Source organism: Scylla paramamosain, chromosome 18, assembly GCF_035594125.1.
Source record: "Scylla paramamosain isolate STU-SP2022 chromosome 18, ASM3559412v1, whole genome shotgun sequence".
Classification (NCBI taxonomy): Eukaryota; Metazoa; Arthropoda; class Malacostraca; order Decapoda; family Portunidae; genus Scylla; species Scylla paramamosain.
Genome location: NC_087168.1, coordinates 17,795,496 through 17,813,869, shown reverse-complemented (window position 1 = coordinate 17,813,869; position 18,374 = coordinate 17,795,496). Strand labels below are relative to the sequence as shown.

The following is an 18,374-nucleotide window of genomic DNA, read 5'->3' as shown; positions in this document are numbered from 1 at the left end:
ATTATCTGTATGGCCTCTGAAAATAGTGTTTGAGTCCAAAATCTTTCTGAATATGGGCTTTTTTTTTTTTTTCAGTCTGGACCTGAAAAAAAAATGCAACAATATTTTGCAATTAAGAAAACTTTTCAAAATAAAATTTTAAAACATGAGAATTATAAGAAACATTAATATAGCAAGTTTTATACTTAATATATTTAGTTTATAAATTAAATATATTCATAGCTAAATCTACGCACCGTTCTCATGAACAAAAGAAAATTCAAAATATTTAAAAGTGAAATTGGTTAAAGATGAATAGTATTTTCTATGGACCGTTTCTGTGAACTCAAAAGAATATTCTACATACGCACAACGTCTCTCTTTTTAAGTAAGGAACAAGTTTCTATTATCAAATAAAAATTTAGGTTGAAAATTTATTTTCGCTTATGTTTAAGGTCCCGCTACCTTAGGACTGGGAGGTAAGCGGTAAGGCTATGAGAAGACTATTCTGTATTATCAACACTGGCATCTTTGGGAGGATTCATTCACACGCCCTACATCGCACGCGGTAACTAGACTGGAATACTTTACGCAAAGTTCTTAGGTTTCGTGTCATTCACGAGACATGATCCTCCTTTTTCCTGCGGCAAATCAATCACAGGAGAGAAAATGAAAGAGGTGGTGGGGATCACGGGAGCCTGAGCCAGTAAGTAAGCCCTCTCCTGCCCATCGGGGACTCAAGTTAATTATCGCCTTAGGGAAAACTTGAATTGGTTAACTTAAAATGAAACTTAATTTTTCAAGAAGCGTTTATTCGAGAGATCAAATGTACGTAAAAACACTGTGAAGAAATATTCCTATGACAAAAACACGCCCGGATGTACATCTCAATCCACATGGCGTTTGTTGGTGGTGAACAGTAACGCAACACTGACGCCGTGAACCAGAGAAAACAGATGTACTCTTCATGAATATTCTTGAATTCTTGGTTTTCTAACATCTTTCCAACACAACGTCCTGACACAGACAAGAACATTTATGTGTATGTACGCAGTCTGACACTTAAGGTTATAAAACAGTCTTGATACGCTTATTGTTATGCAGTCAAGGTGTGCGTGTGGGCAAGACAGGAGTGACTGATATACCTGCCATTCAGCAAAGACAAGGGCGGATGACACAAGCACCACGTGACGCCACTTGGCCATGGTGGTGGTGGTGGTTGCGGCACGGCTGGAGTTTGTTCCCTCGCCTCAAGCACGGCACGGAGAGCCCTCAGCGATATCAGAGTGGGCTTTAAATAGTACTGGTAAAGGGCTGTATTTTCAATCAAAACGATAAGGAAAAAGTTATGTAAGCCTCTCCTGATAAAAGATCAGCATAGGCTTTTGCCATTACCTCTGGTAAGACGTTAACTGACATTTTTATTAGAGCAAATTAATGTAACATCTTATACAAAGAGAAGGCAAAGGTCAGTTGGCCAACACAAGGCAGCTCGTTAAGTTATTTTTTTACCAGCTGTCATTAAAAAAAAAAAAAAATCCAGCATTCTTTTGAAACAATGTAGTGTCTGTGCACTTACAACATTCTTGCTTTGTTTATTCAAACCATTTAAAAACTTGTTTGTAAACCAGCATTTTCCGTCTTAAACTTTATTTTGTCTCGCCTATAACAATTCGTATGAGTTCCAACTTGTACACTGACGAGAGAGAGAGAGAGAGAGAGAGAGAGAGAGAGAGAGAGAGAGAGAGAGAGAGAGAGAGAGAGAGAGAGAGAGAGAGAGAGAGAGAGAGAGAATGACGAAAGAAAGGTAATGAGGACTTAATAACATAAAAGATTATTATTCAATATTACATTGTACTCAGTAATAATTAAACACACCAATCCTATCAAATGTTCACCACTGTCCTCACCACTATCCCTGCAAACATCACCCCCATCAAACATCAATCACCTAATCAATTTTCACTACCCTCACTATCAAACATCATTAATCATTCCAATCTTCACCACTGTCTTCCTCACTATCCCTGTAAACATCATCGTCATCAAAGAGGTCCAGTAGGTGTTTGAGTCGTGAGCGCCGGGACAGGGAGGAGAGCCAGTGGTGTGTGCCGTGACAGTGGTGCTTTTGAGGACAGAGCCACTCGTCAGATCCGTCGCGGCAGTCCCTTCGTCCATCACACCGCTGCCACATCCTGATCCACCCGCCCCTCCGGCACCTCCACCACCCTGTGCCTGCAGTTAAGACGAAGGTGTGGTGAACTTAAACGCACGAAGAGACAATAGACTGTGGTGAACCTGGAGGAAGCAAGTTGGCCCGTATTCAGAAACGCTTTGCTCTCTCACCACGGCCATTTTCAAAGGCCACAGAGATCATTAGCCGAGTTCTCAATAGTGTTTCTCCTTTTAATAATGCAGAAATGTTATTAATCTGTGACTTGAACCTTAAAAATACTCTTAAAACTCAGTGTCGCTTCAATTATAATCTTTTGAAAGTACCGGAGTGTGGTCAGAAATACTTCAGAATGCGACGGTGAATGAAGACGACACACGAACAGACAAAAGGGAAGGACGAGAAGGCACGAGAAGAAAAGAAAGAAGTAGAAAGAGAAGTAGAAGATAGCAAGATACGAAGACATACTAATAAAATACAAAAGCGATGATGATGATGGTGATGATAATTTTGAGATTTGGTGATAGGAACAAGAATTAGAACACTTTTTTTATGATAGTGAATGAAGGAATGATAATTTGATGGTGGAAATTTATATCAATGAGAATAATAATGATAATGACAATTGTAAGCGTGCAACGTTGCAAACACAATAACGGTGGAGAACAATGAAGTAAATATACATAATAGTGAGAAAACAAAGGATTACATTTACGCTCGTCTCATTTTCCAAACGAAACTACTTTTTCCCACTATCTCCTGTCCAAAGGACAAAACTAGTGGACCATAACCTAATTTATATATCCATTATGTTTTGTTTAGTCATTGCATTCTTTTTTGTGATCATTAAAAATCTGTTTATCTATTTCTGTGTGTGTGTGTGTGTGTGTGTGTGTGTGTGTGTGTGTGTTCTTACCTGGGACACAGCCGCGTTCGTCAGAGCCGTCCGGGCAGTCTTTGCATCGATTACAAACAGCGTGCTGCGGGATGCAAGTGCCGTCACACCTACACCGCCACTGCCCGGGCTGACACCCCTCTGTGCGGCGGGATGGAACGTGCCGTGAGAGAGAGAGAGAGAGAGAGAGAGAGAGAGAGAGAGAGAGAGAGAGAGAGAGAGAGAGAGAGAGAGAGAGGGAAGGTAAAGAGGACTAAATAACATAAAAGATTATAATTTAATGTTACTCACACAACAAAAACAACAACAACAATAATAACAACAACATACCAAACAAAATATCAATCTATCAAACAGCAACATAAATAAATAAATAAAGCTAAATAAATAAAACAAATAAATAAGAGCACAAACAAAGGAAATTTTGTAAATAAACTCCTTAAAACAAAATCTAAAACAAGTAGAGAGAGAGAGAGAGAGAGAGAGAGAGAGAGAGAGAGAGAGAGAGAGAGAGAGAGAGAGAGAGAGAGACAAAGTGTACATGTTCTCCTTACCTGGTTTGCATCGGTATTCATCCTCGCCCCTGGGACACTCCACCACGCCATCACAGAAGCAGGCGTACGTCTTGCGGTCCTTGCAGAGTCTGGGACGGACGCCGTTCCTACAAGAGGGCCTGGTGGTGGTGGTGGTGGTGGTGGTGGTGGTGATGGTGGTGGTGGTGGTGGTAGTGGGGGCGCCAGGGGAAGTGGTGTTCTGGGTTGCAGTTGTGCTCGGGGTGGTGATGGTGGAGTCTAGTGGTGGTGATGGTGATGGTGGTGGTGAGAGAAGAATGTTAGTTTGTCATTGCAAATTTTGTGATGTGCTTCAATATACAGCTGGAAATATATATATATATATATATATATATATATATATATATATATATATATATATATATATATATATATATATATATATATATATATATATATATATATATATATATATATATATATATATATATATATATATATATATATATATATATATATATATGAGAGAGAGAGAGAGAGAGAGAGAGAGAGAGAGAGAGAGAGAGAGAGAGAGAGAGAGAGAGAGAGAGAGAGAGAGACTGCTTAGGTCGTAGGTAAAAACACCAAGTATAAATGTAGATAAAAAAAAATGTCAATGAAACTTGAATAGCAGTAAACCTCCTCCCTCTACACACTATTTCCATGCGCCCGTTCATCCCAGCAACTCATCCCCTGGAGCCAGTGCTCTGAAATGTTTTGTTCCCTCACCACGACTATTTTCAAAGGCCACAGATATGGTCAACCGAGTTCTCAAGACTGTTTCTCATGTTAATAATGTAATTTCTTAATAATTTGTCACTACAATCAGAAAAACACCTTAAAAAAAAAACTTAAACTTAAAGTAAAAGCCTTTTGAAAGTAGTGGAGGTGCTGCGAAGTGTTTCAGAATTGTCCATCACAACTCTCCCGGCCACGGCGTCACCACCAGGTCCAGACTCACCGCACTGCTCCTCGTCCGTGCCGTCAACACAGTCCTTCGCCCCATCACACACCATACTGCTGTCGATGCACACGACGCTGTCACAAACAAAGCTGTCCCCGAGGCATTCTGTATGAGGGCAAAGGTAAGAGCTAGACCATGTCGTGACTCACGATTTTTTCGTTCACTCCCTCTGTATTTAGCTTTCCCTCAGTCAGAAGTCCTCTGGTGGCAAGTCTATCAAACCTCAGTTCTTTATGACAGACAGCCACTCAGGGGACTTCAAATCAATGTAAAACTCAAAACATGTTGGAAATAAAGTAAAGTTTATTGCCACATCAGGCTCATACAATTCATACCCTAATGAAATAAATACTGGCATGCCTGTTGAGCCGAAGCTCCTTCACAGACTGAAATGATAAGTTTAATAGTAATGTCATAACACTGAGTGCAGCAGCTACGTTATTTCACTTCTGTCCACGCCTGTACCTCCCAACCAGCACAGTGGAAAGCAGTACTGCCAGATTTCCACTCCTACGTGATTACAACGCTGCAATAGTGTGAAAGGAGACAAGCCCATATGGTCTCCGTCCTGCCTGAAATTTATGTAATGTGACCCAAGCACGCTACGTACACCGCCTGCCTCACCCGCCACATATATATTCAGCTAATCACGCTGTCTGGGGTTAACAAGCATCATGTTCGAATTTTCTTCACTTATATTGATACCGTGCTCGGCTCACAACCATAGCAGACTCGGATTTGAAATGTAACCAGAGACACACTGAGCAGTGGCGGAACTGGCTTGTGTGATGCCCTGGACAAATTCAAAAGTCGGCATTTATTTCAATATTTATAGACTCACCACAGTCAGTCTCGTCCTCCCAGTTAGGACAGTCCGCTACGCCGTCACACACTTGGGGCAAGCAGATCACATCGCTGCCACACAGGTACACGTCATCGGAGCCACAGTCAGTTGGCCTTGCCGACATGTTTGCCCCAATAATGTTTGCTTTTGAGAGAGAGAGAGAGAGAGAGAGAGAGAGAGAGAGAGAGAGAGAGAGAGTCAAATTCACATGCTGAATCAATCTCTTACCTCCAGTTTGTAAGAATCACTTTTGATTATGCACTAAATTATGTACTAAGTAAACAACATTATGTGCATCGTAACAATACTAGTGTAGCTCAAGTCAGTCACTTCAGCATCAGACAACTCACCGGCATGTTGAAGGAACCACTTCTTGCCATCCGTCCCCGAGCCTCCATGGCTGGTGCTCGGCGCCCACAGTGGTCGTCGGGACGGGGAGGCGGGGAACGCAGTAGATTGAGGCAAGGTAAACAAATTTCTCTCTGCCTTGGACTGAGGCATTGGCTTCTCATCCTCATGCTCGTACTTTAAATTCCCCTGTAACACATCCTTGTCCTCTCCATCCTGGGTGGAAAGTAAGCTGTGTTGATGTGAAATTTAGCCTTACTTAAATATTAAATAATACCACTAGTTGGAGTCTAATACAGGAAGACATGTACGTAAAAGCAGAGCTGCAACGTGCCCAGTCTTTGCCAAATATTACCTTAATGTGATGTATGAACATTTTTTTTTATGCGCAGCTACGTGGGAAGAGATTTTCAGCAGTGGTGGCCTGATAAACACCTTTGTGGGACAATACACACACACACACACACACACACACACACACTATATATATATATATATATATATATATATATATATATATATATATATATATATATATATATATATATATATATATATATATATATATAATTATTCTGAGAGAAGAGATTCAGAGAGGAGAGATTCATCACATGTAAATTTCAATCGACATAGCTTTAGTTAACGCAACACACGCATCTGAAGACAACGTGGACACCTTGAACTGGCATCACTGACGTACTCAATAACAAAATGGTTACATGTTTACTACACCACGTCTTGATGCAGATAGGAACACGTGTGTGTACGATATCTGACGCCTATGGTTGCAAATATTGACAAACTTATAACCGTGATGGCCTGCGTGAAGACGGGACAGAGATGACACACTTACCTGTGGCGCCGCGAAAGCAAGGGCGGCTGACACGAACACAGTCACAAGAAGCCACTTGGCCATGGCAGCGGTGGTGGTGGGAGTCGTGGCACAGCTGTAATTTATTCCCTCGCATGGACCACCGCACAGTAATGTCCACGACTGCTGTGTGGCGAGCCTCACCCTGTGTCGCAGTTTTAACGTCAGTTTATTTTTTTTTGCAGCAATAAGAATAAGAAGAAAAAAAGTCCTATCTACATAACTGTCATAAAGAGACAAGCATTGAGATAAGCGTCAAGTGGGGAAGTAAGGTGATAACGCTGGGTATCACCTGGCAAAGGAAGGAAGGCGGGGAAGGAGCCACACCCACACGCCACGCTGGGAACCCTGCATTGCTGTATTCAAGCACCGCGCGCTCTTGTAGCAAAGTTATTTGTAACATGCACAACCATGACGGATTCCTATAATTTACTTACCTACCTTTCTGGTGCCAATTTTTGTCCTATAATCTCCACCCCTCCCTTTTTTTTTTTTTTTTTTAATCATTGTGGACTGTTTACATACTTACATGATGTCACAGTATCAATGGACACCAAAATTTCCACCTGCTAAACTCAGGTTATGCATCAGTATTCAGTCAAGTTGCAACACACTTCCATTCGCATCACCATTTTAAGCACTGTGCACCATAAGGGCTTTCTTACCTTCTCAAAAATTATATTTGGTTAGAAAAGAATAGTCGTTACTTTTTTTTCTTAGGGAAAAAAAAAATAAATAAATAAATAAATAAATTAATTAATTAATTAAATATATATATATATATATATATATATATATATATATATATATATATATATATATATATATATATATATTCACGTTTACTCTACGAAATATCAACGTTTTCATATTTCCATGTTGTATATCCTATTATATATATATATATATATATATATATATATATATATATATATATACGAGTATATATATATATATATATATATATATATATATATATATATATATATATATATATATATATATATATATATATATATATATATATATATATATATATATTAAAAATACATTGATGTATTTGTATTACAAATCAATGTATATGCAAATTATTATCCTCATCATCAACCATTATTATTAGTACTGCATAATTATAACATCATTTTGTTGCAGGTCGTTACACGATAGATCTATGTAACAGGAAATTGACTCAACCCTTTTATCATTTAATCCTGATATATATATATATATATATATATATATATATATATATATATATATATATATATATATATATATATATATATATTATTGGGAAATCTGACACGATGATTGAAGTGCTGCTGCGGGAGGAGGCTGAACCTTGGTTCCGTCTTCGGGCGAGGCCTTCACACACCACGCCCCCAGCTCGAGGAGGACTGCAACACCTCGCACGTCTATATAAACGCTGGTGACCTGACCAGCGTTAAGCCCGGCCAGCCACGTGAGTAACGAGGACCATGCCAAGGAGCCGGCGCCCAGTGAATGCCTGTACGACTTCCGCCTCTCCCAGCTGATAGCGCTGCTCAGCGTGGCTTTGTTGGATGTATTAAGAGTGACTTCTTCTGATAACCTGACATAGTGAGTCATTTCCTTTCTCTTTCACCACAATGTAAAATCACACACACACACACACACACACACACACACACACACACACACACACACACACACACACACACACACACACACACTTGCTCCTGAATGAAATGCAACACTGGATGCCAAGGTACAAGCGATGAACATCCCACCATACATTTGTTACTCACTGTCTGTATGCAAAAATTCAATTTATATAAGAAACTTGTAATTATTTTGGCGTACAGCAAGCCTTACTGCACAACAATACCTGCAAAATCGGAACAAAACAAATCCAATGATTCTAAATGCTGGGACCCGCACCTCGACACCAAGCTTCAATGGGCCTCACCACCTCGGCCTGGGCGTCGTGGGTGGAGGCAGCGGTAGGAAAACCCTCTAAACTTGAGAACACAAAAAAAATAAGGGAAGCTGCAAGAAGCCGTCAGGCCTACATGTGATGAAGTCTTTAGAAAGATTTTGAATTATTTTATTTATATTCCTTTCAAAATCAGTTTTTATAGTGCGAACTCTGATGTTCTAGTGATTTCAAAGTATTAGTTGAGTAAGCATGAAATGGAAATAAAAATATAAATAAATAAGCAAATCAATATAAATATACATAACAAACAAAAATAAAATAAATATAATAATTGGCCATGATTCTTTTACCCGAGACATCTCTGTGCCTTGCTTGCACCTGCAGCTCATGCATGATTAGTGCACGGCATCCATAATATGCTTGAGTGAAATAATGTTGCTAATTCAGCAATTCAAACACTTCCTGCAAGACTTAATAATTTCACTAAAAGGACCACTTTCAAAATGTTGACATGACAATCACTTATGCATACAACACACCAGTTATAAATCATATTCTTTAAAAAAGATATGCTAGCAAGTTACAAAGTAAGGGTAATCTCAGTGCTCACCCAAAATAAATTTGCCCTTTTCAAGCACCATTACTGAACATATTTATTTTCAGTAACCTTCAAATACATATATTTTCAAGAAAACAAACTCGGAATTTTATTAAACTTATAAATGATTTGACACCAAATAAAGAAAAGTATGATGATAAAAGAGTAAATGAGGACAAAATTTAAAAACTGAAAAGGAGAATGGTTGCATCAACTACGAATTCATGAGATTTACTGAGCCTCAGGGCTGTTTTTCTGCCTTAAGAGTAATTATCCCTTTCTGAACTGGCTTAGCATAGGCCAGGATGAGGGGGTGTGTGTTCATCTTGTAGAGCTCCACTTCTGCTAGACCTCCTACCACATCCTGAAACACACACACCACAGGATTTATGATAAAACAGTCAACAAGTTGTGTCTTCAAATTCAAGTGCTGGGATATAATTCCATTTGGTCTTGCTATTTTGTTATACAATGAGGCTTCATGTTTAGTGTGTTTCAGCATGGTGATTTCAAGCTTAACGATGACTATTAAAAGCTACCAGTTCTCGTGCTTAGAGAACAATCTCAAGCTTAGCAATGAGTGTGGAAGGGATGGAACTTTGTGATGAGTGTGGCACTTGGTAGCCATTCACATTCTCAATATTGTCAAAATGGGAGAAAGTCAACTACTGTACATTTCAATGGTTATTTGATACAATAAATCATTACAGTCTTGCTTGTGGATATATGTACTAAACATTAATGTACTTTATCACTCTCGCTAATACACATACAGCACAAAAATTTAATAAGACTACTGGATTGGCTGCAAAGCTTCCCCACCAGTGCCAGTCAAGCAGGTTCAATAAAATATTACTACCAAAAATACAGAAAAGAGACACAACCAGTTTATTCAAAGTGCTGCCTCTGGATCTCACCTGGACAACAGCCAAAAAACACTGCTCCTTTGGATTCATGAGGCATTCAATCATTGCCTCCATGGCCACAGCCTCCCACTCAGCCTGGGGTCCCCCTGGTGGCTCCACATCACACAGCCGCACCAACCTGGCACAGCGGGCTATCTTCTTCCCCTCCACAGAACACTCACAGATACTGGTGAAGTCAAGTGTGATCTGGGTAGCACTTCTCTCCATACTAACCTTGTATATTACATAGATGGTAATGATGGGAGAATGGATAGCCCCTACTTCCCTCCCCCTCTGCCATTTATAGTGTGCAGATGACTAAATTCAGAATGACAAATAATTGCCATTAAAACATTAAGCATGCACTCTAAACTGATATATAACTGATCCTTTGTGTGAAGTTATCTAAGCTTTACAGAGGCCACATGGCATCTTACTTCTTCTTGGAAACCTTCTCCCTGTGGCCAAAATCAATGTAGAGCAAAGAAGCAGTAGCAGCATTCACCTCCTCCACCAGAGCCCGCACCCACATCTCCTCCATGAACTGTGCCAGGTACACCTCACCTGTACACCCACACACAATATCAGGTTACCATACATTTCAATAAATTGTGCCTCACAACATGGACAGGTTTGAGTGAGTGACAACTCATCTGACATAGGCATCCCTTTGATGAATTTACATGAAACATTATTTCCTGCCACATACATAATTCACACCAGGAACCTATTGTGCAGCCGTGATTTGCCAACTGATCTCTTTGGAAAAAAAGTTTCCTAAATAAGGAAAAAATGTTATCTTTCTTAATAAGCTTCAACAAGAGTTCTTCAGAACAAAAATATAAATATTAAATCAAGAAGTATTCTGAAATAAATTTAAATAATAAATAATAAATAAATTTTAATGAACTCATCACCTGCACTGTAATGATATAAATTTAGTGATATATGAGTGGGAATATGCATACAAAGCACAAGGCTTAGGCTTGAGTGATATCTGGTTAATGTATCGTTATCACAGCTCACAAACAAAGTAACTTAGGTTTGGATAGTTAGCTTCTGTACATTACAGCATAATTGCTCTCCATCATCTATTATCATATTTTATTATAATATGATGTATTGACTATTATAACTTATTGTCTACATCATCACTAAACTCACCAACTTTGGGATCAGACACCACTCTCAGATTCCTGGGATCTTCATTGATGTGCTTTAAAAATTTCTTAAGGTTGTTGCACTGGGCTGACCACTTCCTTGTGATGCATGGTGGTGGTCAGCTCCTGACTGGTGAGTGGCATGAGGAACACGTGTGCAGGATCTTGAACAGCCGTCACCTGCACACAGAACATCTCCCCCACAGGTAGATACAGCTGAGGTGTTGGTAAGAGTTGGCTCAACTTGGAGCTTGCCTCTGAATCCTCACTCTCAATGATCTGTACAGATGTAATGCCATATGAGGAGTGAACAACAAGCAAGTAGTCATACCAGCAGTCAGCAGTCATCTTAAAAAAGTTGGCATCTTTTACAGGAAGACTAGAGATCAAATGTTTATGAAGATAACATAATTCTTTGAAATAAATAGAAATTCATCACTACTAGCAGTCCCTCATATATGGTCAAGTTCTGTTAAATAAGTACCTATTGTACAAAAAGAATGATACACAAAATCTTTATTGGCATTTTCATTTAATTTAATGAGTGTAGACCTGAAACATTTCAAATTACCAAAGCTGCACAAAGTAAATTAATTATACATAGGAATATTTTTAGGATGTGAACTGTTGTACACTTTATCTTGTACTAAACAGACAGGAAGTGCTAATGGGCCTGTTTTCAGATGGCCTCATGGAGACTGCAATACAATGGACATTGGTACCCTTCCAGAGGCCCAGCAGCCTGAACTAAGGGAGACAGACATACATGATGATATATGCTGGGTGGAAAGGAGACATGGCTGGGCAGTGAGAACAGGATAGCTTATTGCACCTAATTCTACTTAAACAAATGGAGCTTGGGCTAAACCAGCGTGTGATGAGGGTAGCCACTAACCACATCATGGGAACTTTGCTCCTCTTCTTTAGGTGGATTAAGTCTCTTGCAGGCTCCTAATTCATCCACCAGGAATGATGTCACATCCAGATCCAGACCAAGCAGCTTCAAGTTAACCTGGCAAACCCAAAGAGTGGGATAAGTTACAATATGGTGAGTCTTGGTACACAGACTCCACTTTCCATTAGAAAATTTTTTAGCATACTTCAGTTAGACATTTATTCTTCTAGTATTTTGACAGACAAAAGCAATGCAAAAAATATAAAAATAAATGATTTAAATTTATTCAACATCTATGGCTGCAAATTTACTAGTGCAGTTTAGAGAGAGAGAGAGAGAGAGAGAGAGAGAGAGAGAGAGAGAGAGAGAGAGAGAGAGAGAGAGAGAGAGAGAGAGAGAGAGAGAGAGAGAGAGAGAGAGAGAGAGAGAGAGAGAGAGAGAGAGAGAGAGAGAGAGAGAGAGAGAGAGAGAGACTCACCTGGAGCACCTGTCCTGACTTAGGTGGCTCCACCAGTGTCACCAGACATTCCTTGTCAACAAGGGTATGATGAATAAAGTCCAATAACTTTGTATTCCACTGACCATCTTCACTAGCCTAGAGGAGGAAGCAGAAACAGGAAATTCAACAATATCTTGACACGGATAAATTTTTCTAGTCACATTTGTATATTCTAGCTTTAATATGAAAAAAGACAGACCCAAACTGTCTTGCCTTGATATGGATTTCGAATCTCAGATCTCTGTTGTGAGATGAAACAAGCTGTCCACAACATCACCAAGCTAGTAAAACCAGGGCTGTGGAGTCAGTAACCAAAACACCCAACTCAGACTGACTCCTCACCATAAAAATTCCCAAAGAACACACTTAAATACCCCAAAAAACACAAAAACACTCAAAAACACACCAAGAACTTCACAAAAACACTCCCAACCCCCCAAAAAAAACACATCTAACACACACACACACACACACACACACACACACACACACACACACACACACACACACACACACACACACACACACACACACACACCTATATTTAGAAACAGGGCTGTGGAGTTGGAATCGGGACATTTTTACAGACTCCAATTCCAGCAGCACCAAATTCCTTCCAACTTTGACTCAAACTCCAACTCAACCCTGAAAAACTACATTAAATATTCAATTAAATAATTTAAATTAAAAATAGTTGGCCATTATAATTGAATACCATTCACCCATACCATAATAATGTCCTGATCCCCTGCAGACTCCTTCAGGAAACCAGAGGACACTTACCAAGTCCAGGAATCATCACAGAACATCACATCATGAACACTCACAGGCACTACACTGTTGAGCACTGCCTTGTAGCACAGGATGGGGATGTTGGTGTGCAGGAGGTGAGTGCGAATCTCGTGAACCTTGACCAACTCTGAGTTCCCATAGTCAACAAATGTGACCTTCACTTTCCCATTTTTCTCAAGCTGTCAAAACACATGCAAGAATATTTCATGTCTGTGGTGGTTTTTCTCTTTCCATTCCCAACATGCCACTTGCCAGACATGTGAAACAGCTCTCACACCATCAGAAAAATTCCTGCATTTCAAAATTTTAAGATCATAACAAGCAAATCGCCTTCAATGATAGAAAGCACATCATCACTCACTCAGTGAATTACAGGACACATTTAAAAAAAATGGCAGTGTAACAAATCTGAGAGAGAGAGAGAGAGAGAGAGAGAGAGAGAGAGAGAGAGAGAGAGAGAGAGAGAGAGAGAGAGAGAGAGAGAGAGAGAGAGAGAGAGAGAGAGAGAGAGAGAGAGAGAGGGGGTTACAACACTAAATAATTCTAACTCTTAAAAAACTCAAAAGACTATTTTGCATATGTATAATAGTTCCTTTTTACATAAAGAACTTATCACAATTATTACGTAAAAATTCTTTAAATTCAATTTTTTTACAAAATTTTGGACGCAGGTCCGGACCTGTAAAAAAATTGAAAAAAATTTCTGATAAGATTTTTTCATTGAAGGTTATAAATGATTAAATCAATAATTGGAGAAGAAGAATAGGGATATATAAATTATATATCTATTTAAAAAGTGTGTTTGGGACTCGTAATTTTTTATAAAAGATGAAATATGATTTTTATCTGTACTGTACCTTAAAAAACTCAAAAGACTATTTTGCATATGTATAATAGTTCCTTTTTACATAAAGAACTTATCACAATTGTTACGTAACGATTCTTTAAATTCAAATTTTTTTGAAAATTTTGAACGCAGGTCCAGACCTGTAAAAAGAATTGAAAAAAATTTCTGATAAGATTTTTACATTGGAGGTTATAAATGATTAAATCAATAATTGGAGAAGAAGAATAAAGATATATAAATTATATATCTATTTAAAAAGTGTGTTTTCTACTCGTCGTAATTTTTTTTATAAAAGGTGAAATATGATTTTTATCTGTACCGTTCCTTTAAAAACTCAAAAGACTATTTTGCATATGTATAATAGTTCCTTTTTACCTAAGGAACTTATCACAATTGTTACGTAAGAATTCTTTAAATTCAAATTTTTTTCAAAATTTTGAACGCAGGTCCGGACCTGTTAAAAAAAATTGAAAAAAATTTCCGATGAGATTTTTTCATTGGAGGTTATAAATGATTAAATCAATACTTGGAGAAGAAGAATAGGGATATATAAATTATATATCTTTTTAAAAAGTGTGTTTTCTATTCGTCGTAATTTTTTATAAAAGGTGAAATATGATTTTTATCTGTACCGTACCTTAAAAAACTCAAAAGACTATTTTGCATATGTATAATAGTTCCTTTTTACATAAAGAACTTATCACAATTGTTACGTAAGGATTCTCTAAGTTCAAATTTTTTTCAAAATTTTGAACACAGGTCCGGACCTGTAAAAAAAATTGAAAAAAATTTCTGATAAGATTTTTTCATTGGAGGTTATAAATGATTAAATCAATAATTGGAGAACAAGAATAGAGATATATAAATTATATATCTATTTAAAAAGTGTGTTTTCTACTCGTAATTTTTTATGAAAGGTGAAATATGATTTTTATCTGTACCGTACCTTAAAAAACTCAAAAGACTATTTCGCATATGTATAATAATTCCTTTTTACATAAAGAACTTATCACAATTGTTACGTAAAAATTCTTTAAATTGAAGTTTTTTACAAAATTTTGGACGCAGGTCCGGACCTGTAAAAAAATTGAAAAAAAAATTCTGATAAGATTTTTTCATTGGAGGTTATAAATGATTAAATCAATAATTAGAGAAGAAGAATAGGGATATATAAATTATATATCTACTTAAAAAGTGTGTTTTCTACTCGTTGTAATTTTTTTATAAAAGATGAAATATGATTTTTATCTGTACCGTACCTTAAAAAACTCAAAAGACTATTTTGCATATGTACTCGTATAACAGTTCCTTTTTACCTAAGGAACTTACCACAATTGTTACGTAAGAATTCTTTAAATTCAAATTTTTTTTTAAATTTTGAACGCAGGTTAAAACGCAGGTGTAAAAAAAATTGAAAAAAATTTCCGATTAGATTTTTTCATTGGAGGTTATAAATGATTAAATCAATAATTGGAGAAGAAGAATAGGGATATATAAATTATACATCTATTTAAAAAGTGTGTTTTCTACTCGTCGTAATTTTTTATAAAAGGTGAATTATGATTTTTATATGTACCGTACCTTAAAAAACTCAAAAGACTATTTTGCATATGTATAATAGTTCCCTTTTACATAAAGATCTTATCACAATTGTTATGAAAAAATTCTTTAAATTGTATTTTTTTACATAATTTTGGACGCAGGTCCGGACCTGTAAAAAAATTGAAAAAATTTCTGATAAGATTTTTTCATTGGAGGTTATAAATGATTAAATGAATAATTGGAGAAGAAGAATAAGGATATAAAAATTATATATCTATTTAAAAAGTGTATTTTCTACTCGTCGTAATTTTTTATAAAAGGTGAAATATGATTTTTATCTGTACCGTACCTTAAAAAACTCAAAAGACTATTTTGCATATGTATAATAGTTCCTTTTTACCTAAGGAATTTATCACAATTGTTACGTAAGAATTCTTTAAATTCAAATTTTTTTCAAAATTTTAAACGCAGGTCCGGACCTGTAAAAAAATTTGAAAAAAATTTCCGATGAGATTTTTTCGTTGGAGGTTATAAATGATTAAATCAATAATTGGAGAAGAAGAATAGGGATATATAAATTACATATCTATTTAAAAAGTGTGTTTTCTACTCGTCTTAATTTTTTATAAAAGGTGAAATATGATTTTTATCCGTACCATACCTTAAAAAACTCGAAAGACTATTTCGCATATATAATAATTCCTTTTTACATAAAGAAGTGTTATGTGCTGCACATGCCATTCACAATGCATATGTTCCAAGCTGTTTGAATGGTAGAGTTTACTTTGTATTTAAAATAGGATTATGTTTTATGACTGTATTGAAGTTAACATTTCTCAGATTCCTTCCAGATACTTGCTTTGTTCACAGTGGCACGGTACCACTTCTTGTCAAGGTGGTACCTGGCCACCACAGGATCCCCAGGCTGCCAGCACAGATCCTGGTCACCTGGGATGGTGTCATTGAACAGCAGAGTCTGGCTCTCCTGGACTAGAGTTACTGTAGCTGCATCTGTGAGAGATGGGAAGAAACAATGATGAAATAAAGAGAGTTGGCTACTTAAATTATTGTTTTCGAAAGTGCTTTGCTTTTTCATAATTCATTCAACCTCAAAACACATTTAGAAAAAAATGGAGTACATACATAAAACTGCATTCAAAATAAGATAAAAAAAATTATGTCCTTAAAAAACTTAGTGAAGGAAGCTGTCAAAACCACAACTTTTATGAATTTCACAAGATATACTAATAGACTAGAAGTTGACAACCTGATAACTTTACCCAACACATAATTACGTTGTTTATTGACATGTCAGCTACAATGACAAACTTTCAGAGAAGAGGACTCACTACTCTTAGGTTGTAGGAAGACATGGCCCTCATAATCCACATAGCAGGGCATGGCAGTGAAGGTGAGATCAGCAGGGGGTGGTGGCAGCATCCACCCCTTGGGGACTGGAGAGGCAATGGTAGTGGGGACCGTGATGCCTGACGACAAGCTGGTCTCACTTTCTGAATCCTGCAGAAATGGTCTGAGTTGCTCTTTGACTAAGCTGAAGAAGTCATGCTGGAAGCTTCTTCATCCTATCAAATGTTCACTTTACCTTTGTTTACATCTTTTACTCTAATAATGTTAACAATGATCACAAAATAAGGACTATGAGTAGCCACATGTAAAGTATATACCACATCCCTGGTTTTATTTTTGTCTATCGTTAAAATCAATCATCAATTAGGTGTAAAAGAAACAGTCAAATTTTGAAGATGCAAAATTCCTGATCATTGACCAAGTGGAGAGAGAGAGAGAGAGAGAGAGAGAGAGAGAGAGAGAGAGAGAGAGAGAGAGAGAGAGAGAGAGAGAGAGAGAGAGAGAGAGAGAGAGAGAGAGAGAGAGAGAGAGAGAGAGAGAGAGAGAGAGAGAGAGAGAGAGAGAGAGAGAGAGAGAGAGAGAGAGAGAGAGAGAGAGAGAGAGAGACTTATTTTATTAACTGGACTAAGGTTCTGATAACTCCATTCCAAGTCAAAAAATATTTTTATTTTATCAAATTGGATCCAGAATTTCCAAAATCCCCCAAAATTGGAGGTGTTATGTAGTGCAACAATTAGCTTATTTCCAGACAAAATTGTGAATGCATTACAGTGCTTAACAAATTACCCAAGCAGACAGAACACTTTAGACTGTGGATAAAGACAGCAAGTTAAGTGGGACTGCACTCTTGCTGTCTTTCGATTTCACCGTTTTATATTTCATGATCTAATTAAGCGCTTGCTACCTACTTTCTCTTTCAAGTGACCAAATGATCACACGGTGCTGGTGGGCATCTCTCCCTTCTGCTGCCTGCTTTCCATATTGGTGCCATCAACCCCTGTCTTCATTTCTTAAGACAAAATAGTTTCACTCTTTTCTATTGCTTCTAACTTATAACAACAGTTTCAGTGAGAAATGTATGGACCAAGATATGCATCCTTTGGCAAAAGGAAGTTGGCAAGATATTTCTTTCAGCATGGAAATCTTCCATAAATCATTATTGAGAAAATGTGCTAAGGAATGCAGTTTGCTCAAGGGATGTCCAAGAAAATGTATCCCTATTTAA

The 18,374-nt window shown here is 37.4% G+C and overlaps 2 protein-coding genes across 5 annotated transcripts in view; both read right to left on the bottom strand.

Annotated features, from left to right (window-relative positions):
• Positions 1-1,684: 1,684 nt before the first annotated feature.
• Positions 1,685-6,766, bottom strand: LOC135109213 (low-density lipoprotein receptor-related protein 8-like). Its single transcript, XM_064020422.1, has 7 exons — positions 6,608-6,766; positions 5,757-5,970; positions 5,404-5,550; positions 4,560-4,667; positions 3,602-3,838; positions 3,069-3,188; positions 1,685-2,214 (listed from the first exon to the last, which is right to left on the bottom strand). Exons 1-7 carry the CDS (start codon positions 6,668-6,670, stop codon positions 1,967-1,969), a joined length of 1,137 nt encoding a protein of 378 aa, XP_063876492.1. The 5' UTR covers positions 6,671-6,766; the 3' UTR covers positions 1,685-1,966.
• A 1,931-nt stretch (positions 6,767-8,697) lies between these two features.
• The window catches only part of LOC135109212 (RING finger protein 17-like), a 107,051-nt gene continuing 97,374 nt past the window's right edge, over positions 8,698-18,374 (bottom strand). For all 4 annotated transcript variants that reach the window (XM_064020418.1, XM_064020420.1, XM_064020419.1 and 1 more), the window contains 9 exons: positions 17,131-17,299; positions 16,641-16,792; positions 13,428-13,571; positions 12,580-12,696; positions 12,102-12,218; positions 11,211-11,485; positions 10,484-10,610; positions 10,059-10,233; positions 8,698-9,505 (listed from right to left, as the gene is read on the bottom strand). In XM_064020418.1, coding sequence (XP_063876488.1) covers positions 11,276-11,485; positions 12,102-12,218; positions 12,580-12,696; positions 13,428-13,571; positions 16,641-16,792; positions 17,131-17,299 — 909 coding nt within the window. In that variant the 3' untranslated portion in view covers positions 8,698-9,505; positions 10,059-10,233; positions 10,484-10,610; positions 11,211-11,275. The remainder of the gene's footprint in view (positions 9,506-10,058; positions 10,234-10,483; positions 10,611-11,210; positions 11,486-12,101; positions 12,219-12,579; positions 12,697-13,427; positions 13,572-16,640; positions 16,793-17,130; positions 17,300-18,374) is intronic.

Bases quoted from the DNA above. Each gene is read 5' to 3' on its own strand.
- LOC135109213 (XM_064020422.1), bottom strand. From the start codon at position 6,670: ATGGCCAAGTGGCTTCTTGTGACTGTGTTCGTGTCAGCCGCCCTTGCT. The intron at 4,668-5,403 runs GTGAGTCTATAA...GCCCTCATACAG, and splicing joins GGAGGACGAGACTGACTGTG to AATGCCTCGGGGACAGCTTT. The intron at 3,189-3,601 runs GTAAGGAGAACA...CCCGCCGCACAG, and splicing joins TGAATACCGATGCAAACCAG to AGGGGTGTCAGCCCGGGCAG.